Below are 24,969 nucleotides of genomic sequence, written 5' to 3' on the forward strand. Positions count from 1 at the left end.
TTGCCAGAAGCTGGGTATGGGCGACAGGGAATGGATCATTTGATGATTACCTCTTCTGTTCATTCCCTTTGGGGCACCTGGCATTGGCCACTGTCAGAAGACAGAATACGGACTAGATGGACTTTTGGTCTGATCCAGTATGGCCACTCTTATGTTCACCCCTCTACATACATGGTACCTTTTCTTTTATAATCTCTTCATATAAACCTATTGTGGAAATATTGTTGACATCTAAAACTAATCTTCAGATGGTTCATTGGTGACATCATCCCCTCTTTTTAATAAGAAAAGCAACATAATTGAACATTATGGGTTAGGGCAGGGGTGGCTAAACTGTGGCTTGTGAGCCACATATGGCTCTTTTACCACTAAAATGCAGCTTGCGAAGCCCCCACACCTCCCCCCAGTTCTCCACTTACCAGGCTGGGGAGGGAGCGGGAAGGTGGAGAAGCTTGGGACCTCTACCTTGCAGCGGGATGGTGGGGTAGGGGCTTCTGCCCAGCAGGGAGGGGAGTCTTAGGGGTTCAGATCTGTGGGGTGTTCCTGCCGGGGCTCAGGGCTTCAACAGGAGTGGGCCTGCAGCCCCGAACCCCATCAGGCACCTTTTCAGGCAAGCCCTGAGCCCCAGCCCCCAGTAGGTGTGCCTGGACTCTCGACTTCTGAAGATTGTCGTATGCGGCTTGGAAGGCCAGTAAGTTTGGCCATCCCTGAGTTAGGGTACGGCATTTAGCCACAACCCGCAGTCGGGTGTGGTACCTAGGTACACTGCCCCAAAGGAGATCTTACAAGGAGACGCAATCCCTCTCTGAGCCACATAACACTAAAGGTGACTATGTAAGCCACATCACCCACTTTGGGAACCCTGCCCAGAAGTGTGGGCAGAAAGAGACATTTGGAGTACTGGCTCAACCTTTACTGGGCTTGCCTACCAAAAATATACGGGGTTCATGTTCATTGCAAGGGTTGGAAGATGCTGTTTTCCTCTCTTTATAATATGGCCCTGTTGTTAGATTTGAGTAAACAACATATAAAGGTTTACTGGGCTGCAGGCCCACCAGGTGAAATCCCAGCCTCAAAGAAGTCAATGGAAATTTAGCCATTGATTTCAGTGGGGCCAGGATTTTAAAAATTGTGTCTAGAATGTTTTAACAACAGCTATACCACCCCAACATTAAATGCCTAACTTGAAATTCTGTGGGTAATAAGCAGGTGATGGTGTCTGTAAAAAGTGACTGGCTGTTGCTATTCAAAGAGGTGTTGGGTATTTTATTCCACACAGCTCTAGTAAGAATAGCTACACTTCCTCCAACAGTAACTAATTAGGATGAGGTAGTTTAATGAAATTCCATTAGGAAAAAAAAAAGAGATTTTACCTTAACTCTGTCTGTGCGGTTATTGAAGAGTCCAATGCGCCGGATGGTATTGAGGATCGGGTCATTGGAATCATCGATCATGTTGTGGGTGGTCACTGGAGGTAGAGACTGTCGCTACATCAGAATAAAGGCAAACTTTGACCAAGGCATGAAAAACTGCTGGCAAAGAATCCATTAACAGAGTCTTAGGGTGAAATCCCAGCCCCATTGAAGTCAATGGGAGTTTTGCCATTGGTTTCATGAGGACTAGGGTTTCACCCTTTGAATTTAAGGCCGGAAAGGATCATTGTGATAATTTAGTCCAACCTACTGCATAACACAGTGCCATAGGATTTTACCTGATAATTCTTTAATCTAGCCCAATAAATTCTGCTTGTAATAGACAGTATCTTTTACAAAGACACCCATTTTGATTGAAAGATTGTAAGTGATGGAGAATCACCCACACCCCAAGGTAAGGTGTTTTAATGGTTAATTATCCCCACAGTTAAAAATGGAAGAGTCCAGGAATCAAGAAGGGATGGAAATAAAGCAAGGGCTGAGATGTAGTACGACGAGGAATTGTGAAGAATTTGAATTTACTATTAAAAGGAGAGGACCAAGGAGTTCAGGGAAATACATCAGGTGGTGGGAGTGCTCTTGTGCTACCAAAAGTAGCTAGGATGGTTTGATACTAATTCTTAAAAAGAAACACAGAGAGAATGGAAAAAACACACTGAGTTTAAAAAACTGACCCTATGAGAAACGTACATGATGGAAAATGATTCTCCAATTCATACATATCCCTGTTCACGATACATGACCCTTATATATGACCATGTTTATCTTTTCCATCCAATAACTGTGTAAGTAATAAGAAAAGGAGGACTTTTGGCACCTTAGAGACTAACAAATTTATTTGAGCATAAGCTTTCATGAGCAACAGCTCACTTCATCGGAGCTGTAGCTCACGAAAGCTTATGCTCAAATAAATTTGTTAGTCTCTAAGGTACCACGAGTCCTCCTTTTCTTTTTGCGGATACAGACTAACACAGCTGCTACTCTGAAACCTGTGTAAGTAATGACTATTTTCTCTGACCTGAGTTGAAAAGATGGCTCTTTTCATAATGGTTACATCATCCCGGTCAAGGATCTTGTTCAAATCTGGAATTTCACCCCTGCAAAGGCAATACAGACAGGGTATATCGCCAAATGGCTTGTTATCATTTTTTTCGGAAATTATGATTAAGAGTTTGCATTAAAGTTACACAGAGAAGATGAAGAAACTGAAATAGAGCTGATCCAAAATTCACTGAAGTCAACAGGCATCTTTCCAGCTTCTTCAATCAGCTTTGAATCAGGTCCTTATAGAGTTTTTTCCTGTTTTCTCTATATTGTATCCACATGACTATCCTGTCCTCTTTCTCCCATCACAGCTTTGCTGCAATTCCCCCTTAGATGTATTTGGAATATTTGAAAAAGAAAACAAGTCACAAAACCTGTCATGAACTTTTATTTCTATATTTTTGTCAAAATTTCATTTTCATTTAAAAAAAAACCCAATCAGCTCTATAGCTGAAACCAAACAGGGCAAAAAAGTGTAAAAAAAAAAGTGTCCATTTTTGATAGACATTTTATTTTTGTTGTTTTTTCCAACCCAATCTTTTGCATTTGGGATCATATAGATCTTCCAACTCAGGCTAAGCTCTCTTTGAAATCAATGAGAGTATGACCTGATAAAGGAGTACAGAGACTTTCTTCCTTTTTACTATAAGCAAAGTTTCAGCGTATCGGAGTTCCACTGTATTTTATCTATCTAAGCTACTTATATGGCCGCATTACCATAATACCCCACAATCCTTAATGCATTTATCCTCACAACACCACAGTGAGGTAGGGAAATACTACTATCCCCGTTTTTTAAATGGGGAACTGGGACAGACAAAGATAACATTTTCATAAGCACCTAAGTGACTTAGGAGCCTGCATCCCATTCATTCTCACTGAGACTTAGGTTCTTAAATGTTTAAGTCACCTTTGAAAATGTTACCCTAAGTTACTTACCCAAGTTCACACAGGAAGTCTATTGTGAAGCAGGGACTTGAACATGGATCTCCTAAATCCCTAATTACACCATTTGTTCCTATCTCTTCCCAATTCTTTTCTTATATCCATAATACACATATATAAACAACACGGGTGATACAGCTGGCTCCTCTGCAATATCAACACAAAGTGACCTACATACTCACTTCAGTAGTGCATCATAGAGTTTCTTTCCAAATTTTTCTTTCACACATTGTGCGGTGTCCCTAGTAAATAAATATGAAAAATGGGACATGTCAGGGGGAGGGCCAGACCACACAGTGCTCCTGCTGGTGCTCTAACTTACGCAGGGGGACCCAGGATCAGGGGAGGCAGAAAGCAAGCTAAGGCACCTTCCCCAGTTCTCAGCCATACTGACTGTGATTTCAGCACAGCTGAGGATATGACCCACAGAGATTTGCCCAAGCCAAAGACAAAGTCAGTGGTAAAACCAGGACTAGAAATTGGTAGTGCTTGCTTCCCAATCCCTTGCTCTGACAAATAGACATCACTAATGTCTCTGATACAGAAAAACAGCACCGCAATGTCTTGGGTGGAAAAAGCAGTGAAATGCGACACTTTTCAAGGATGAGAGGTTTTAAATTTAACCTAACCGGGGGGAGAAAAAAGAGAGAGAGAGAGAGAGAGAGAAGAAATAGGTTTGTTTTAAAATTCCCACCCGCAAGAGCCTTCAAAAACAAGGAATAGGACAAACTGTAGATAAGCCGCAAGCTGTTCCTCCTGATAAATTGGTTTGAAAACCAGATAACCTCTTGGCAAACCTAGGCCAAGTTGAAAACTCATAATAAAATCTGCTCCAGACAACATTTACGTCATTTAACATTTTGTTGTAGCCTGTGGCAGAGTAATGATTTTGCCGCCCCTAGGCCCTGAAATAATTGCCACCCCCCCCCAGGAGCTCCCGGCCCCCCCGCCGCAGCTCACCTCCGCCTCCTCCCGTGAGCGCGCCGCCGGGTCCTGCTTCTCCCTGCTAGTGCTTGTGCGCAAAACAGCTTCGCAAAGGAGGGGGACAAAGGGGGGACGCGGCGCACTCAGGAGAGGACGTAGGGCCAGGGCAGGGATTTGGGGAAGGGGACCAATAAGGGCAGGGAGGGGGCGGGGCAGGGCCGGAGTTGGGGCAGGGCTGGGGGTGGAGGCCGCGAACCGGCGCCGGGGGAAGCAGCCTCTGGCTGCTAGTATAAATTTGCCGCCCCTGCAAATTTGCCACCCGAGGCCTAGGCCTTGCCGGCGTAGGTATTAATATGCCACTGGTTGTAGCCCTTTTGCACACCAGTGAAAAGCTCCTTTAAGGACAAGTTGCAGTTAGCAAATCCAGCCACTAGATGGCACTTCACAGAACATAAAGTACCGCTAAATGCACTGCACTCAAAAAACAGCAAAGGTAGTGTAAAGTCATAAAATACTTCAATGGGACTTTTCCTGCCTTTTTGCTTTTTGAGTATTAGCGATGGGCCTGAGGCAAGAAATGTTACTGGAATACCCTGAACCTTGGAAAAATTGGATACCAGCTCCCAACTGTTGGTTGCCTCCTGGGTTACAGTGGCTAGACTCTATACCCCACCAACACAAAAAATGCAAGGCAATAAGTAAGTCATTCACACCTCTTCTAATCCCCACTAAACAGCTCCCCTTGTCAGCCCCAACCACCTCCCTTCCACACGTACATATTTGCACCTTCACTCTGAATAACCAGCCACTACCTCACAACCCCTTCTATCTTTAATGGTTCTGAACAAGCTTTTCAAAGATGTTCATGGGAGTTGGGTGCATAGTTGCTCTTTTCTGCATTTGGAAATTCCCCTCTAGATGTTTGTGTGCTCTGATAGTTAGGATGTAGTGGTAGCTAACTGCAAAACCTTAACAGTGACCTCAGAAGCTTTAAGACAAAATAACTCCCCAAACACATGGAATGTGTGACAGACAGATGTGCTGATTACAGCTGGGCAAATTATTTTTTGGCACATGGGAAATTAGCTGAAAAATGCATTTTTGGGTCACAAACTATTCATGAATTTGGACTGAATTCGGATTGAATTCAGCAAATAGTTTCATTTCTAAACAAAATTGGATTTTTTTTTTAAAAGAAAAAAGTTAAAATTGGTCGGCCATTTCAGAATTAAATGTTTTGACTTTGTTTTGAAATGTCATTTTGTTAGCAAATTTAGTTTTTTTTAACAAAGGTGAAAAACACCCCCAAATGACCCCAAACAAATTAAAAAAAACCAAAACCAAGACAGTTTAAGTGAGAACAAAATTTTTTTTTCTAAAAATACAGATTTTGTTTGTTTAATTCTCCAAACTGAAAAATCGATGATTTACTCAGCTCTAATGCTTATCTATTGATATAAATGATATAAAAACATCTGAGGTCACTTAAAGTTGTGTGTTAAATACAAGCGTGCTGAGGCTGAGGTATGAAAAAGGAGCACTGGATTGTGTTACTGACAGTGCAGTAGGCAGTATGAAGGTGGAAAGGAATACAGAAGTCTTTTTCCTTAACGTACTTCCCTGTTTTTAAAATTATAGGTGGATGCGGCATACCCTGCCACAGTCTTAACTGGCAGTAAATGCAGTTTGTGTGTGCTATTAATATAGAGTTAGGGTGGTTTTGACAAATTACACTGTGCATAGTTCTGTTTGTGCTTTGTATTGGTGTGTACAACTTAGCACTTGCCTGTCCTGGTGATATTTATACGGGGTTGGCTACACCAGTGCAAATCTCCAGCATATAGATTCATAGATTCCACAGCCAGAAGGGACCACTGAGATCATCTAGTCTGACTCGCTGTATAGCACAGGCCACAGAACTTCCCTCAACTAATTCCTAGAGCAGATCTTTTAAAAATACATCCACTCTTGATTTAAAAATGGTCAGGGATGGAGAATCCACGGTGACTGTGGGTAAATGGTTCCGATGGTTAATTACTCTCACCATTAAAAAATTTACACCTTATTTCCAGTCTGAATTTGTCTAGCTTCAACTCTCAGCCATTGGATTGGGTTATATTTTTCTTTGTTAGACTGAAGAGTCCATTTTTAAATATTTGTTCCCATGCAGATACTTTTAGACTGCAATCACATCACCTCTTAACCAACATGGATGTGCTGCACCAGTTTTAAACCAGGGGAAGCTGTATTGGTGCAAGCCTCGTATTACAGCAATGTAATGTGTCTGCAATGAGGATTTGCATCAGTGTAGCTACATCAGTACAAATATCCTCAGTACAGACAGGCTTGGTGTCAGACTGCCCATGCTTACTGTGAGGTATGTTTTCTGCAGTGCAGAAAATATATAAAATGTATGTTGCTTGTGACCATTCAGAATTATACCATCTTTAGAAGACAGAGTTGAAGTTTGGTTGTTGGATTTAGTGTATGGATGCTGGGTGGCATTGGTGGTCTGTGCTATACAGGAGGTCAGACTCGAGGATCTGGTGGGCCCTTCTGGCCTTAAGTGTTGGATCATATTAAAGAAGTTCTGTATTAAAATCACAAATGAGTTTGATTCCCCATAGTTTAAATTCCAGGGTATTACTAATGAAGAGGTCTCTTGGTTTTTGGTACTGTTTCTCTCCCTCTGTGTGTGAAACTTGCAAGCTGCTAATTGTGTTAGTACATTCTAAGACAGAGTCTGTTCTCAAAGCAATTCACAGAGAGAGAGACTCAAAGCAATACTCTAACAACAGAAACAGCACCCAGAGACTCCCCACCCTTTTGTTGTATTAACAATTGTGATTAAAATAGAGATAGAGGATGTATGTGGATGGATGCTTGGTGTGGATAATAACTGAATGATCAGGGAGGTGCCAGCCTAAGAATCCAGTGTCCATCGGCTGAAGAAGGCATCAAGTGGAAATAATCAGAGGATCCCCCCCGGTGGGCAGACTGGAATCCACCCAACAGCCTCAAGAATGGGAGAACCAAAGAACAAGATAACATCTTGAAGCCGTCAGGAATGTGCTATCTGCTGATTGATTCAGCAACAGCATGATGAAGCAATTCCCATAGACTGGCATAGGAAGAAATTCCTATAAAAATAGACTCTAAAAAGTGAGAACTTTGGGGTCTGATTCTGCAAACCAACTTCCAGGAGCATCAGATGAGCATCTGACAAGGCCCTGCTCCCTCCTCATGTCCAGGCCACCTGGCCAGTGACTTGGCATGAGCAACTTTAAGGCTGGTAACTATGATAACAACCTTGCAGAACCTGTGTGTGTGTGTGTGTGTGTGTGTGTGTTTGAATGAATGTGAGAATAAATATGAGATTGAATGGAATGTTATAGCTATAACTAACTGCTTACTATGATTCTTTCTGTATTCACAATAAATGTGGTATTTTGCCTTTTTCCCTTTAATAAGATCCTGCTGGTTTTTATTTTATTGGTATAACATAAGCTCTATGACTCTATGAAGTGACAACCTGGTGTTCCTGGTCATCATTATGTTTATGGCAGGATTTAGAATGATATGTTTTCTCTATTTCATTCATTTTTACTATCACTCATTGTTACTAATGTTTATTTTTCATATGTATAAATTAAATCTTTTTAAGAATGAAAACTATTAACCATTTAAATGTGGAATGGGGCTCTGGGGTGTACATGGAAGAGTGGGAAGGGCATCAAGCCAGGGAAGCTGCAGGGGCATTGGGGCAATCTGTGCCAATCTGAACAGCAGGGGTCAGAGATTCAGCAGAGAGCTCCACTGACCAGCACTGTTCTCCAGCCCCCACGCCAACATGCCTTCCCCACATATTTTCCCCCTTCATGTCCATTCTACCCCTCATCCAGGCCCCACCCCTCATTCCCTGGAAGGTCTTGATCCTTCCTAGTGAGAGTCCCTGTTAGTCTGCTCACCTCTGGTCCATCAAACTGGGGTGACCTTCTGGCAAGCCACACAGGGTTAACCAGAAATGGCAGTTCTGCTTCTGAGTCAACTCAATCTGTGTGACCCCACCTCTCTGACCCTGTTTCAAAAGTGTCCTAGCCCCGAGCATGTGAGTGTGAGACATTTGGGAGTCATTGTGAATGTGTTCCCTTAGCTAGGGGAAGGCAAAAGAGTATGTCTGGCAGGAAACATTGCAAAAGGGGAGCTTTGAGCAGTTTTTCTCTTACAAAAGTTAGTAAATTAAAAAAAAAAATTACATAGAAAATCCAATGGCTTCCTGCAGAGTTATTGTGCTAAATTTGGAGGCTGGATTAAATCAAAGTGTGAAAAAGAGGGGGTTTATTTCTGATTTAAGTGTGAATCTCAATGCAGCCTTGACTATGGAGTTTCTTTTGCTTCCACCCTATCAGTGGGCAGAGCCAAGTCTGATTGCCACTCTTAATGTTCAGAAGAGTCTAGATGTGAAGTTTGTTATTTACTCAGTCTGTAAAATGAGCTGAACCAAACCCTTGGATCTGAACCCCACTGAACATTGCGGAACGCTGGATTCTGATCTGAACTTTGCAGCATGGGGTCATTTCTAATGAATATTTGAGATGAACTGGGAGAAAACAAAGGGAGGTGCGTGAGGAAAGCTAAATAAGGCTCCACCTGGATTCATGCCACAAGCTGCCTCTGAAACTCATTCAAATAGGATAGGCTGCTTATTTCACAGCACAGGAAGATGGGGCTTTATATCCTAGATCAGCCAACTTCTATCCCCTGATTACTGCCAACCTCTTTTGGCATTTAATCTCCATGGCATCCATGATATCAGCTAGTGTTACAAGGTAATGCTGATGGCAGGTCCTTTTATCCAGCAGCTTAAGATGATGATTACTACAGTACTGCATATGATTGCTCAAAGGCTGTTTAAAGCTCGAGTATGTGGCAGCAGTGTTCTACATACTCTGATATAGCATGTCTTGAGGAACAATGCACACTGTAGGGTTTTAGCTTGCTGAGCTGAGGTAGATAGGATCAATTTATCCTGAGTTGCACTGGAAAATCAGGGACCACATACTGTAGCTACAACAGGCTCTTCCGTTCATCCCAGCCAAGCCCCAGTGTTTTCCCTTTGTATGTTTCTTTTAATTTAAAACTTTGCCTTTTCATTTTTTCTGAGAAACACAAAAGAGGTCAAAATGCTTATTGTAAACATGGCTGTTTTTCACAGTGCACAAAGTGTCCTACATCTGACACTGAGAGAAATCCTGGCCTCACTGAAGTCAATGGACAAACTCACACCGGCTTCAAGGGGGTTCCAGGATTTCACTGCTACAGTGTTTCTAGGCACAGGACTGATGCTTTGGGCAAGCAGTTCTTGTGAAAAACTACAGGTACAGCTCCCAGGAAGTTTCAAGTATTCTTTTAAGAGAGCAATAACCTTCCACTTAATAAAGCATGGCATCTTTGAGGCAACTGGTTTTAGAGGGATGACTAGAGAGAATGTGTGTTGGATGCCCTTGATAAAGGTATTCCTATATGAAAACTGTGGCAGATGAACAAATCTGATCTGAGTTTTCTCTTTGATTTCTCTCTAGTTCTCTATGGCAACTACTAGATCAGTTCAGTGATCCCAAAGATACTACTTCTGTTACTATTGTGCATTTCTAGAGTATGAACCATTCAAGGATCTCAAAATAATTTACTAATATTAATTAACTGAGCCACCAAACAACCCTTTGAGACATTTAATAACAATACTAGAACCCATTTTTTATATAGTACCTTTCATCCACAGATCTCAGAGTCCTTTAGAAAGGTGGGAAGTATCAACACCATTTTACAAATGGGGAAATTGAGTCAGAGAGGTTAAATGTCCAAGAGTGTTGCTAGAGATCAAAGGCAGGATGTGGTCCAAAGTGAGTATCAGGATCAGACAGAAGACCCAGGGCTTGATTCTCCACTGTCAACACCTGGTGCTGTCATTTACACCCATATCGAGTGCAAAATGCGAACCTTCTGATTGGAATGCTAGTGTTTAAACATTCACTTTACATGGGGTAAAAATGGTGATAAGGGCAAAGCAATCGAGCATCAGGTTCCTTGTTAATAAACTAGAAAAAGGAAGGGGAAATACTTGCCCTAATTTATTATCCTTATCTCCCTCTTCCCCACAAATGGACTCAGGTTACTTACTATCTTGCATTTAGCCAGAGGAAAAGTAATGAGCCTTATTCTCCACCAAAGCCATTCACTTATCCCTTCAATTCACCATTCAAGAGCAGTAATGAGAATGGTGATTACCATAGTTGCTTTCGTACTGCCTGGCCTTTCAGTGTTTCCACATTGAAATTGTTCGTCTTTGCTGGCATGATGAAGAACACTACGACTGTAACATCACTTCTGTGAACCTAAATAGAGGAAAGAGAGAGGGAAAACTTGCAATGTAAACAAGAAACCATTATGCAAAAACTAACAGAGATTCCAGACAATACAGAAACCTTGTCCACACTGGGAATTAGCCATAGCAGATGGTCAGCAGAACCCATCAAATTTTAACTAGTTGTTCAAAAAGGCCCTGATCCTGCAATGAGGTCTGTGGGAGTGGACTCTGCCTTCAGTGGGGCTCTGTGTAAGTGAAGGAGTGTGCTCAAACATCACTCATTGCAGGACTGGAGCTAAAAGGGGTTACCAGGAAAGTCAAATACATTACTGAAGATCTACACTGTTATTTTTTACTCTTACCACAAAGATTTCAAAAGATGTAGATGTAAAGCCAAACTGCAAAGATAAAAATCATACACAGTATTTAAAACCATAATATTAAGTTACTGTGATAACAGCTAAGATGATTTAAACTGAAAGAATTGTTTAAAATCAAATGCAGTTTTTATCATTTGTCCCATTTCTTTGCACACTGCGTTTCAATCAGCTCGACGGGTGTATCCCCAGCAGGTATGCAGCTAGCATAATTTTCTCCTACAGGTCTCCTAGGGCTTGTTGCAGCCAGCAGAAACTGCATGCCGTGGAGAATCTGGGCCTTTGTTTATAGTTGATTTTTCTTGCTGGTTCTCTCTCCTGCCTTAGCACAATGATGTTTTTGCTTGTTTGTTTGGTTTTTGGCCTGGGGGGAGGGGGACGGGGAGAAATGCAAAGCTCCAGGGAAATATTGACATAGAATAGAAACCCATTTTTTAAAATTTTAATTTATAAGCATGTTTATTAACATTAGGGGTTGTAAAAATGTTTCATTTAATTGCAGCACATCTACATTATGAGCCTAATGTATCTGACAGCTCCCTTTATGGAGTTACTGACACCCTCTAGAAAATTTTGAAAGATGTTTAGAAAGAATATGTATTAGAAAAGGACATGAACCAAAACCTGGGATGCAAGCATCTTGGACTTCAGGGAAGTTTGCTTCTGTATCATGAAGACATAGTCAACAGATGTACATCCCTTGCCACTAGAATGGGCCACAGTGCTTTCTCTTGGTGTAGCTGAGGAGGGTCTGTTCCACTATCCCAATCCATTAGCCACCTAAGAGATGAACTACGTTACAGCTGCTGGAGTGGTCCCAAAAGGGCTGCTCAAATGGCTGGAGCACTGCACTACCAGCTTTTTCCCCTCTGATCCCCAGCATCCGTCCTATCTACCTGTGTACCAGAGGCATTGGGGCTGGCAAGTGGTATAAAACAAGCCGGCTTAATGCCAGATGTGGTTTCTCCCATGCAGGGGGAAAGGCCTCATCAGCCCTCTTTAGGGCAGATACAAGGTCCCTTTGTGCCATGACCTTAGCTGTTAATAAAATATACATTGAAATGTTGGAGAGCAAGGATCTGTCCCAACCAAGCTTTCAAACCATCACCAAAATGGTTCTGTAAAATATTTACAAATATTTTCATCAGATGCCACATATATGTAGAGATGGGACACGCCATTTGAGAAGCACGTGAAGGGAAGCATTCCTAGATTCACAAATAGCACAGATAGCTTGCTGCTCCCAACTGGATTATCCTCAGCAATAATTGCAGACCGGATGTTCTCCACGATTCTTGTCAGCCACACTTTTTGTTAATGTCAACATTAATTAGATACAATAATAGAACTGTGCAATGCATCACCTAAGCAATTCTTTCTCCTCTTCATTATGCAAGACATTAGCTGTAAACAGCATTAGCAAACCTTAGCTGGGTGAATGCTGCTAAAACATGGCTAATGTTATATCGCATTTAACCACCAGTATAAGGTGACTTGTTGTGTTGAACAGATCAAGTACTTCCATTCAGTCCACTGATTTCAATATCATAGAAACATAGGACTGGCAGGGATCTCCTGGGTCACCGAGTCCAGCCCCAGCTATTGCAGGAAACCCGCCCCGTCATAAGTTAATGGATGATGGCAGTAGAGCAACTGTAGTGGAAAAGATTCTTCTGTGATCCCATGACTCTAGAAGCTTGGGCTTTAAGAAAAACACCAAATATCACGAGATTCATGATAAAGTTCTGAGAGTTGGCAACACTGCGATGGAGTAAGATAGCAAGCATGCCTTCCAATATTTCTCTATGGTTCAAAGGAACAAAAATGAAAATCTGGTGGATACTAAGGGCGAATCACTGAACTGCTACTAAATACACTCTATACAGAGCAGAGGGCAGCACTGCAGGGGCACAGAAGCTGCAGGGGATGGAGTGACACAGGTAGGAGCACAAAGGCACAAACAGTAGCTGTATACCCCCCACGAAGTCACTGTTGGGTGACAGATGTTTGTCGGTCTCACAAAAGGAATCAATTTAAAAGTCAATTGGGTCTTCTATTTTTGCCAGTCTGCCGTACCTAGGGTTTATTGTTATTCTGGAAGTTTCTTTAGCATCGAGATTGTAGCATCCCAGAGATGTGGAAAGTTCTGCTTGAGCTGGCGGTGGGGACCACATTTTCCTGCTGTGCCCAGGTGAATATGCAAAGCCTCCACAGGCCTTCTAACAATAACACAGTTTCAATACAAGGGAAAGTCTTTGAGAATGAAATTAAACTACCCCCCCCCCAACAAAAAGCCTAATGGAGTGAGGGGGTTAAACTGGAAACTAGATGAAATTCATTCCCCAGTTTGCAGGCAGGCTTAGGGGCCGGAAGAGCAATCTCTGCCCCTTGAACCCTCTCTGCAGGACTTGGTGGCTACTGGATGCAGATAAGATCTCCCTTGGCCTGTTCCAAATGGGTCTATTGGGAGCAAGTGCAGATGGCCACAGTGAACAGAGGGTTACAGATGCTCCCCGATACAACCTTCCCTGTCACTTCAACACAGGGATTTCATGGTGTGAAGATTTTTGCATATGATCTACACACTTGGGTGAACGTCACACTGAGAGAGAGAGAGAGAGAGAGAGAGAGAACGAACACGCGCATTTAAATTATCTGCAGCCACACTATTGTCTGCTAAGAGCAAAAGAATACATTTGATTTCTGTGTGCCCTTGCCCAATAGACACAATCAGATACTTGAAGCTAAGCCCTACTTCAAAAATAGTAATAGAACCTCTGCACCAATTACTATCAAAACTCCTAGGGCCCCAGTCTCTGCTACACTAAGGTCACTTCATGCCACTCTGACAGTGTAGAGGGTCCTTAAAACCCTCCTGAGACTATCCCCTGGGCAGGGTGCCTCCTCAACTAGACAGAGATGGCATAAAGGATCTATGCTGGCCTTGCTCCCATTCATTGGTGTAGGAGGCATACTGAGGGCAGGTCAAGATAGCAAGGAGGTATAGCCAGAGCACACCGTACGACTGCTTTTCCTCAAGTTGCAAGGCCATGGGAAGTAGCGTTTAATTTACAGCAGCCCTGAGGCTGATCTGACTTAGACTGAGCCAAGCAGAACTCTGACTGCCCCAAAGTATTTGAAGCTACCTTCGCCCCTTCCTACCCAAAGCACAGAAATGGTAGTACTGAGAAATTGGTCCTTCATGCAGAGGACTCCAAGTTCCTGGGAAAAACATGGTAGGAAGGAGCTGAGCAGGATGCAGCCAGAGGCACCCTTTGGTTGGGCAAAGTGTGGGCACCACTGTTCCCTCTAAGCTGCGCACGCATGCAGATCCTAAACCCCACGCACAAGGCGAAGCACCACGCGCACAACAATTTGCACAGAAGAAATTTTTTGCACACATGGCCTGTCAAATATTAGAGGGAACATTGATGGGCACCCCAATTGACAGGAAAGTTTATGAAGCTAAGCAAGAAAGCCATCATATTGCTGTGGGACCAAAGACATTATAGTAAACAAAAGCATGGTGAGATTTTTGTATGTGACCTTCACACCTGGGTGAATTTCATCTTGATAGAATTAAGTGTGTGTATAAGATATCTGCTATCTGCATTTCCAAATGCTTTCTTACCCGCAGCAGGAAGTTTAATCTGGATAAGGCCTCTAGAAACAAATCAGCTCCTTTGTTTGAATATTCGTATCTCCCAGCGATGAAGAAAAACAAGGTCCTTGCAAGGTTGAAGTCAAGATGGCTGCAACCAAGCAAACAAACACAAAATGGTTCAATAGGTGATCAAACAAAGCAGAGAGCAATTCTCTAATCAGTAAAGGTCACTGACAGCAGCAGCTGCCTTCCTGACTCACAATCATCAAAAAGTTAAGGATTACCTACAGTAATTCATATTAAAGTGACCACTGAGCTCCATGTTGGGCAAGTAGCATACCTTTCACCTTATGCCTGATCCTGCAAGGTACTAAGCAGAATCAGAAATTAAATCTAGGATTTGTATCATAGCTCCCAGTCAGTCACTGGAATCACTAGGGAACATTCCACCTCAGATATAAAGTACTCTTTACAGTCTTCCTACTCTAGGTCCTCCAGGAAAAGGTCCATACAACCAGATGCCAATTTTGAAAAGTAAAAGCATACCCATAGAAATGGCCTCGAACGAACTCTTGGATCCTAGCCTTGTACATGGCATGCAAATTCTGAAACTCATGCATTGCTGAAAATTTCTTAATATTCAAGCCATTTGGAGTAACAACATCTGGAAAAGCAAAGAAAAGGCAGAGACAGACATCTTCAGAGTTTGAGAAATCTTTAAGGAAAGAACCAAAATATCTTTAGTTGTCAATATATAGAGATGTACTTAATCTTATTGCTCATGACGGGAAAATGGCACTCTCTAGTGCTACAGCTTTTCATCAGTTCAGTTCTATAAAAGCAGCAGAAGACTATAGACCAAATTCTGATCTTCGTTATACTGGTATAATTCCAACATAACTCCACAATGTTCAGTAGAGTTACTCCAGCTTTACACCTGTGTAATCAGGGGCTTTTGTCCCTAAGGCCACAAGAGGAGCCACCCTAGTATCTGTAGCATCAAAATTACTTTGAATCATTTTTTACCTGCAAAACTGTACCTTACCATGCTGTCAATGTGGATGATTTGATGCTGGAATATCAGTGTCCTCTCAGTGTTGCAGGTGGGGAGTTCCAGGAGGTAGCCTGCCCAGCCAGGCTGTTGCTAAATGCCAGAATTTAGCCCTCTGCTGGTATGTTACATCCCCTCCCCATCCCCTTGTCTGGTTTGTCTCTATGGACTGTGAGCTCTTCAGGACCAGGACCTCCTTTTATTAGATATTTGTACATTGCATAGCATGATATTAGGATGGGGGCCTAAGGGGTCTCTGGGCACCACTGGAATACACAGAATTGAACACAATTTTTTAAAAATGTACTGTTCCTCAAAATATTTTAGGTTTGTCTTGAGAAAAAAAAAAAAAAAAAGCTATGCAATAGTAGTTTGCACTTCTGTAGTCTCCCTCCCCGCAACTGAAGATCTCAAAGTATTTTACAAATAAAGAATTCTTGGTATATACGGTTCACTCCAGTTACCACTGAAATGCAATCTCCACTGTGGAAGAATCCCATTTACTTCCATGAGAACTGCATTCAGCCCTCAGAGCACAGACAGCAGTTTAGAACAGGAAGCGAAGTGAACAGGGAGCCAGTCAGCACTGGCCCTAGACCAAATGGCGAGGAGAGTCTTCAGTGCCCCCCCCATTGTTAAACTTTTGAATACCTTATTTTTATTGCATTTGTAGCCCATTTCATGACTTTGATGCACAATTTGCATGCATGATTTCATCTCTATCAGAAAGAGGATACATCTGCACGCTAGAATCTGAAAATCTGTATTTATTCATGCCATGTATAAGCAAATAAAAAATAGTTTCCTCAAAGCTTAGAGAAACTTTTTAATTTTAAGAAAACCTGAAATGTGCTAACATCAGGAAACTGAACTGTGACCCAACATTGGGTGGACCAGTATTAAACAGTGCTACAGTAGGTGACAGCCTTACAATGTTAACCCTAGTCCTTTAGTTTGAAAGGTCGCTTTTCTCGCCTTTGCTCTTGTGAACTGAAGCACAGCATCAGAGAGATCCAAAGACTGGCCAATGGCATTTTCAGCTATAAAATAGCAAGCACTGTCGGTCTCTTGTGGGCCATCATTGATTGAAGATATGTTTTAATGAGCCTGAGCTTTGAAAAGCTGTGCTCAGCACTTGTGACTGTGACCAGCAGTGTGAGCAAAATCCTCAAAGCTATCTGCATATGAGGAAAAAAAAGTGTCCTTTGGCTCTGCATCATGAATGAATTGGAGAACCTGGAGTGGAGAGTGCTTCCCATGTAGCAAAATGTGATGGATGTTGTCCAATTTGACAGAGATCTTTATCATTGATGTCTGAATATTCTCCATGTGTCAGCGGCCGGTGAAGGTCTGTACAATTGTTGAAGAATGTTTTCCTGTCTGCTGTCAGCTTACTAAGGTCATACAAAAAACCCCAGGTCTTTTTATCGTTCTTCCTTTACCCAAACCTTTCTTTGATGGACACTTGAGCAGTGTCAACGAGCCAGAAAAAACCTCCCTCTTGAATTTTTCTTCCAAGCTTCCAGTTACCTCATCTCTGCAAACGGTCTCCTCTTCTGACGAATACAAGTTTCCTTGAAGACAGGCTCAACTGCTAAAAAGTTTTCCACCATTTCTTTGGCAGCAGTGATGGCATCTTCAAATCCGTTGTCTCTGTAGGCCACAATGAAATCAAGGCAGCTTCTCATCAAAGTAGTAGTGGTCATGATGTCCATCAAATGAGTTTGTATTTCCTTGCTTACAACATTTACATAGAACAGGATGCTATGCCAAACCACAACTGAGACCAGAAATTTGAAGTCCGTGATCTGGTTTGCCAGGCTTTGCGGCTCATGCCGGATTCCAGCCTTGGCTTTACTCAACTGCACCATTTCCATCAGGCCGTCGTAAACCACAGTCACTTGGTACCTCACTGACCTTATGTAGCTCTCCCAGCAAGTGTCACTTAGCGGCTTCAGTGTCAGATTTGTAACATTGTCCATGGGGATCTTCTACTCGATCATTGATGCTGAAAACAGAATGTATATCCTTTGCAGTTCTCCAAAAAAGAGAGATACTGAATTTAAAGAGGATGATGCTGCATCTGACACAACCACGTTGAGGGAATGGCAGCCACAAGGCATGAAGAAAGCTCTTGGATTCAGCGCAAGGATCCTTGCCTGGACAACACTGTTTCTTCCCTTCATATTTGTGCCATGGTCATAGCCTTGGCTGCAGCAGTCGTAAAGCTTTATATTATTCTCATTCAAAACGTTCATAACCAGTTCTGTTAGGCTTTTCCAGTACAGTCACCCACAGACCGGAAACAGATTAAATGTTCCTTTACTTGGATGCAGCCATCTTTGTCATCAACAAATCTTACTGTAAATGACATTCATTATTCATGCAGTCCATTATTACAGCGTAGTACTTTGCTTTGCCGAGCAGCATCAATATGTTTTCAACCAACCTTCCTGGTCATAAGGTCAATTAATTTGTTTTGAATTGTTTTGCTGCAGTAATGCTCCATAGCTTCTTTATGAAATACTTGATGTAGGTGCTCACGCATGACATTGTCATATTTCCCCAAGGAGTTCTACCAAATTGAGGAAATTACTGTTATGTTCAATGAACAACTTATCTGACGAGCCCCAGAAAGCCAAATTATTCTTTGCAAGAAAGAGGATAATTGAGATCAGACACTCGAACAGGTTCCTCCAATGCTGGGTTTCTACATTAATAATGTGCTGATTTTCTGCATCTATGCATTTATTCCCCACTTGAGCCTGGACTCAACCTCCATCCATTAGAACTAGGCTGAAAAATGACCGGGTGACTTTTCATGTTGCTTCAAAGCATCAGCTAAATTATGCCAGTAGTTGTACCCAGAAAGCACAAGCAACAATTTGGCATTCCTGTCAAATATTTTGCAACAAAAGCAGAACACTTTGTCAGTTGATTTCAAGTAAACTAGCCAATGCCGATTCAGTTTCTCACCATTCTCAAGCACTCTTTCACAGTGTGACTTTGAGAAATGTTGCTTCTGCTCATTTACTGGAAATATCATATCCTCGATTTTGCCCATCCCATTCAGAATTGTACAATCAATATCAGTGGAGTTTAGGATCGCTGGCCATAAAGCGGGAGCTGATGTATCGATTTGTAGAGTGCAATTTTTCTCACCGCTGTTTCTGTCATCATGCGAGGCTGATTCTTCTTTATTGTTTCTCTCATTTTCATGTAAACCAGATTTTTCTGTCATTACTTTCTTTTTTCATTTTTGCCACATTCTTCTTTATCATCACTCTATTTTACACCAAAACTGAACGATTCTCCATAACTTTCCTCATATTTCCATTCCTGGTCTTCAGGTAAATCTGCTAATTCCTTAGTAATAGGACTACCATAATTTACGCTTCACTCCTCAATTTCTTCTGCACTGAGACTATTGCTACTGCCAAAGCCTGGTCTATGTTGTTCTGTTTCAGATAATTTCCCATCAGATTTGCCCCTTGCTGCAAACTAGACTGCAATTGAACTTTTCACTTCCTATACTGAGCTCCTGAAGGCTTCTTCAAGGGCTTCTTCGAGGGCATCTTTTATTTCCTATGGGGGAAAACAGACAGCATCAGGGAGAGCAAGTGTCTATGTTCTGCAGTCTTAGAAAGTCATCAAACATTAGGTGTTAAGCATGACAAAAAAGTAACAGTATTTCTTTTATATTGTTGCGTAGATAAAAGGCTCAATAGATACCTCTGGTGTCTCATCAAATCTTAAAATACGTAGCGACTAATAAAGGACATATTTAAAGAGTGTACAAGTACACTTTCACAATTACACACTAAAATAAGGTTCACAATATTACAGCTGGGCTCTCACTTTACTTCAGTTCATTCTTATATCGTGTTAACTGACTGGTGATGCGCCGCCCCTTATATACCCACAAGGGCATGGTTGATAACATTCTAGGAGGTCTGAGGAAAATATAGCTCTCAGAAAGTCTGGAAAGTTTCATGAGATTCTACAAAGATCCAGAACATTCTAGGAGATTAGTGAAAAACAATACGGAATACCTGAAGCATATTACTTTAACATTCTATTTTCCCTTTTGTTGCAAACAACAAAAACAGCATCCTGAGCCTGATGACCCCCAAGCCCAGTACCCGAGGCGGTTGCCTACCCCTAGATCCACCCCTGGAGCCAGGACCTCAGGTGGTGTAATTCAGTGTAGCACTATTGACTTTAATAGAATTACGCCAATTTACACTAGCTGAGTATCTGGCCTATCATGTCTAACTACAGGGAGTCTGTAGAGATGCAAGAGGTAATTACCAGATAACCCCTCTGGCACTGGTGTTAATACTCTTTATTCTCATGAGAAGAGTCATGGGATCCCTAGTGATCATAAGTCAGGTCCTCTGTTTAATGTCTCATCTAAAAGACCCCCACCTACAGAAGCACATCAGCCATAAAATCATGCTAGTTTATTGGCTCACACAAATAAAACTGGGTCTATTCTGCTTTCAGTACACATGGCAAACTCCCATTCACATCAATAATAATGATGGAAACCACAGATTCTTTAACAGAAACCCTATCCCCAATATGGAACTTGATGATCACAGCCATTAGGTCTCCAGGAAAAATGTTGATAATTAATCTCCCCCCCCAAAATATATATTTATTTATAGCTCCATAACATGTAAAGAAGCATCCAATAGATTGTAAAAATGTCTCTTATTTACTCAGGAGACCCCAGTGCCTTCTTCAGAACAGCTACGGTTCTTTTGCGCCAATACATATTTTAAAAATTGACTGAAGTGCCAGTGTGTTCAGGTCCTGGTGCTTGCCTGGCATTTTCAAGATAAATGTCTTGACCATTTTAAATTATTGTCTTCAGAATGACTGTCATGTTCTACTCCAGAGGTGCCTGAATTTCTACGGTGGGTAAGTGATCCTTGTCTACTCTGTGTGCAATCTGTAAGGTGCTTGGAGATTCTGTAGGTTGAATAGCAGTACAGTATCTTAGAGTCCTTGTTAGTAGTCATAAAATGCAAATGAGTTGATCCCATAATGAATGGACCACCCAATAAAGTTAAAGGTTTCAAACTGAAGGCCTTCATTTAGCGTGGTACCTGCAGGGCTAGATCAAGGCAGGGGCTTTAGGGGCTGCAGCCCAGGGCACTGGCTCAAGGCAGGCCCCGCAAAAATAAATCACAGGCAGCGATCTCCAATTCTGGGCCACTAAAAGTCCTTCTGCACGCTGCCCCCTCCCCCAGTACCATCCCCGCAGCTCCCATTGGCCGGTTTGCGGAGCTAGGGGGGGCGGCGCTTGTAGGCAGCATATGGAGACATGCTGTCTCCCGCCCCTCCCCCACCCCCCAGGGGCCACAGAGACATGCTAGCAGCCAGCCACTACCAGGAGCAGCGTGGGGCCGCGGCATGCAGGCAGGCAGCCTGCCTGAGCCCTGCTGTGCTGCCGGCCAGGAGCCGCCTGTGGTAAGCACCTCCTGGCTAGAGCCTGCACCTCGCACCCCCTCCTGCACCCCAATCCCTTGCCCCAGCCCCCTCTTGCACCAAACTCCCTCCCAGGAAAAAAGACTTGTATACAGGGCCCCCACAAAATCTAATAGCCCCGGTCCCACAGGAGAGTTAATCCAGCCCCGGGTACCTTTATTTGGAGAGAATCTAGACCTAGGCATTTAACACAATTCTGCTCCACCTCACCTCCAAATCCTACCCCCAACCTGCCCTCTCCTTCCTCTGATATACCTCCTGTGCTGGGGGTGGAAGTATCCGGTGTTGAGTACAGCTGTGCCATCTCCATGAGTTCTATGCCAGCAAAGCTTTCAAAAAACCGGAATTCTCAAATGGCTATTTCTGACCAGTTTCCATCCACTCTGTGTTGGTGTGTACTGGACAATCTGGATTCTACTTTGTAGCCAAATGATTTTAGTTTATTATCCAGTTATTGTGTGATGTTATGATTAATCAATATGTTATATTACATATATTCATTGTATGTTGATTAGAGTTGATTTGTAGGATTATAAAAGTGTAAGATTGATCAGTATTTAGAGGAACTGTGTAATAGACATCAGTGAGAGAAGCTGAAACGTAAGAAACTGTGGGCTGCGGCCTGCAAGACTTTAGCTACTTTAGGTCTTATGATGGCATAAATCAATGACCAGAATATAACCCGAAAGATTATGGGAAAAAGAGGTACCAACTGGTAATATTGCAAAAGTCTAGCTGGGAAGATGAAATTTATATTATAAATTGCTGTAACAAATATGGTCTCCAACATGTGCCTTAATTGCAAGATAAAAGGTGGTACGTCAATGTTAATGGGAACCTACGCAGCCTGTAGAATTTGGGGTCCCTTGTGTTTCTAGGCAACACAGACCAATAAGAAAGAGATGGTTGACACTTTCATGTACATGCGCAGAATGTAGGCATAGACAGAATCACAGTATAAAAAAGGGTGCCCAGAGCAGGAAAATTGAGCTTCCTATGGGAAACTCCAGCAGAAACCACTCCCGTATTGATGATCAATCCACAAGAGGGCCAACAGACTAACACCATCTAGGAGGATTGGAGTATTCTCTACAGGTATAACTGGTAGATGGTACTTATCTTTAGAAATTATATATGCTGTGACATTTATAACTTCGTTGGTAATTTTAATAAAGCTACTAAAAAATAGATGCTCTTGTGATTGTATGTATTATTTGCCTATGGTGTCATGTATTCCTATGAGATCTAGTTACAGAACAAACAGAGATAACTCTGTTGAACTTGAGACTCTATCGACCAGAGCCGAACCCACTGAAGTATAATTAACATTAAATAGAATAAAAGGCTACAATTTTTTTGCTAAACATTTAATAAGGCTGAACCAATTATTTTGAAAGTATGTTAAGAAACGTGCCCTTGGATTAGAAGGTAGATTCATTCAGCGAATTAGGGGTTTTTTGTTGTTGGGTTTTTTCAATGAACGAATGAACATTTCCTTTCATTATTTAACCATTTTCAAAATTGGGTAAAAATAGGTCAGATTAAGAGTTATTAGGTTTCTACATGTACAGGAAGGAAACTGGCACAAATTTAGATAACAATCACAAAATATGATATTCCTTAGAGATGTCCACGAGTCACAAAGTTCAGCGTCTGAGCAATATTTTTCCAGTCTGGATCTGTGATTTTGATTCAATGATTCAGAGCTATTGTCAAGACATGAACTTTAGATCTAGACTGACATCTACATTTCCTTGCAGGATGGATCCAGATTTTTGATTCAGATCCTTCTCTAATATCCATGAAGAGACAGTTTAATAAAATAAGAAACAAAAAAGACTCAACAGTAATTTTCAGCTAATGAGAATGCAAATTTGTACATCAGAGTTGGAACAACATGTTCTCTGTGACAAATTTTTGAGGGAATGTTTACATTTGAGGTTCAAGTTTCTAGAAAATCTGGTTTATTGTAAATTGTTGATTTAATTTAGAGTTCTTGAAAGAGAAGCATTGATATCATTAGCTGGAACCCACATAATACAAGCAGGCATTGTGTAAACTCTTAAGAGGGCAGTCAATGAATCTCAATCTAGCACCCTCTGCTGCCAATTCTAGGCCATTCTTAGACAGTGCCAATGTTTTATATACATCTACTGAGCCACTTAGGTCACTTTCCTTCCCCGCCCCACAAAAAAGAATTAATGAAATTTATAAGGAAAATTATGATGCAACTTTAATGTTACTGGGGGTAGTAGAAATTGCCATGATTACCACACCTACCTAGCAAGAGACATAAAAGTAAATAAAAAGAGGTTCTTTAAATATATTAGAAGCAAGAGAAAGATGAAGGAAAGCATAGTTCCTCTACTTAGCAGGGAAAAAAAGCTAATAACTGATGACATCAAGAAGGCTGAGGTGTTTAATGCCTATTTTGCTTCAGTCTTCACTAAAAAAAGTTAATGGTGACCAGATATCTAACACAATGAATATTAACAATGAGGGGGAAGGAACACAAGCAAAAAAAGGGAACATGGTAGAGAATATTTAGATAAATTAGATGAATTCACGTCAGCAGGGCCTGCTGAAATTCATGCTAGGATACTTAAGTAACTAGCTGAAGGAATCTTGGATCTATTAGCACTTGTCTTTGAGAACTCATGTAAGATGAGTGAGGTCCCAGAGGATTGGAGAAGGGCATACACAGTACCTATCCTTAAAAAAGAGAAACAAAATGGACCTGGACAATTATAGACCAGTTAGCCCAAATTCGATACCCGGAAAGATACTGGGACAAATTATTAAACAATCAGTTTGTAAGCACCTACAGGATAATAGAGTTATAAGGAATAGCCTGCATGGATTTGACAAGAACAAATCATGCCAAACCAACCTAATTTCCTTCTTTTGACAGCACTACTGGCCTAGCGGATAGGGGAGAAGCAGTAGACAGGATATATCCTGATTTTGGTAGGGCTTTTAACACAGTCCCACATGACATTCTTATAAACAAACTAGGGAAGTGCAGTCTAGATTAAATTACCATAAAGTGGGTCCACAGCTGGTTGAAAGAGTAGTTATCAATGGTGCGCTGTCAAACTGAGAAGATGCATCTAGAGAGGGGTCACTCAGGGGCCTGCTACTATTAAATATTTTCATTAATGACTTGGACAATGGAGTAATTATGGATAATTATAAAATTAGCAGATGACATCAAGATGGGAGGAATTGCAAGCATTCTGGTGCACTGGATTAGAATTCAAAATGACCCTGATAAATTAAAGAATTGGTCTGAATTCAATAACATGAAATTCAATAAAGACGAGAGCAAAGTACATCACTTAGGAAGGAAAAATCAAATGCTCAGCTACAAAATGGGGAATAACTATCTAGGTAGTAGTACTACTGAAAAGGATCTGGGGGTTATAATGGATCACAAACTGAATAGGATTCACCAATGTGATGCAGTTGTGATCAGGGCTAATATTCTGGGGTGTATTAACAAGAGAGTGTTGTCTGTAAGACATGGGAGGTAACTGTCCCACTCTACTTGGCACTGGCGAGGCCTCAGCTGGAGTTCTGTGTCCAGTTTTGGGCACCACAAATTAGGAAAGATGTTGAGGAGAGCTACAAAAATTATAAAAGATTTAGAACAATCTAACCTATGAGGGCAGGTTAAAATAGCTAGGCATGTTTAGTACTGAGAAAAGATGAGTGAGAGGGGACCTGTT

At 41.8% G+C, this 24,969-nt stretch overlaps 1 protein-coding gene across 1 annotated transcript in view; it reads right to left on the minus strand.

Moving 5' to 3' along the window:
- GYS2 (glycogen synthase 2) overlaps nt 1-24,969 on the minus strand; it is a 68,503-nt gene that overhangs the window by 11,968 nt on the left and 31,566 nt on the right. Inside the window, exons 6-11 of the mRNA XM_073329679.1 lie at nt 15,241-15,358; nt 14,722-14,842; nt 10,635-10,741; nt 3,605-3,664; nt 2,452-2,530; nt 1,374-1,487 (exon numbers count right to left, since the gene is read on the minus strand). Of these exons, the coding sequence (XP_073185780.1) occupies nt 1,374-1,487; nt 2,452-2,530; nt 3,605-3,664; nt 10,635-10,741; nt 14,722-14,842; nt 15,241-15,358 (599 nt within the window). The remainder of the gene's footprint in view (nt 1-1,373; nt 1,488-2,451; nt 2,531-3,604; nt 3,665-10,634; nt 10,742-14,721; nt 14,843-15,240; nt 15,359-24,969) is intronic.

This window comes from Lepidochelys kempii, chromosome 1 (assembly GCF_965140285.1).
Source record: "Lepidochelys kempii isolate rLepKem1 chromosome 1, rLepKem1.hap1, whole genome shotgun sequence".
In the NCBI taxonomy this organism is placed as follows: Eukaryota; Metazoa; Chordata; order Testudines; family Cheloniidae; genus Lepidochelys; species Lepidochelys kempii.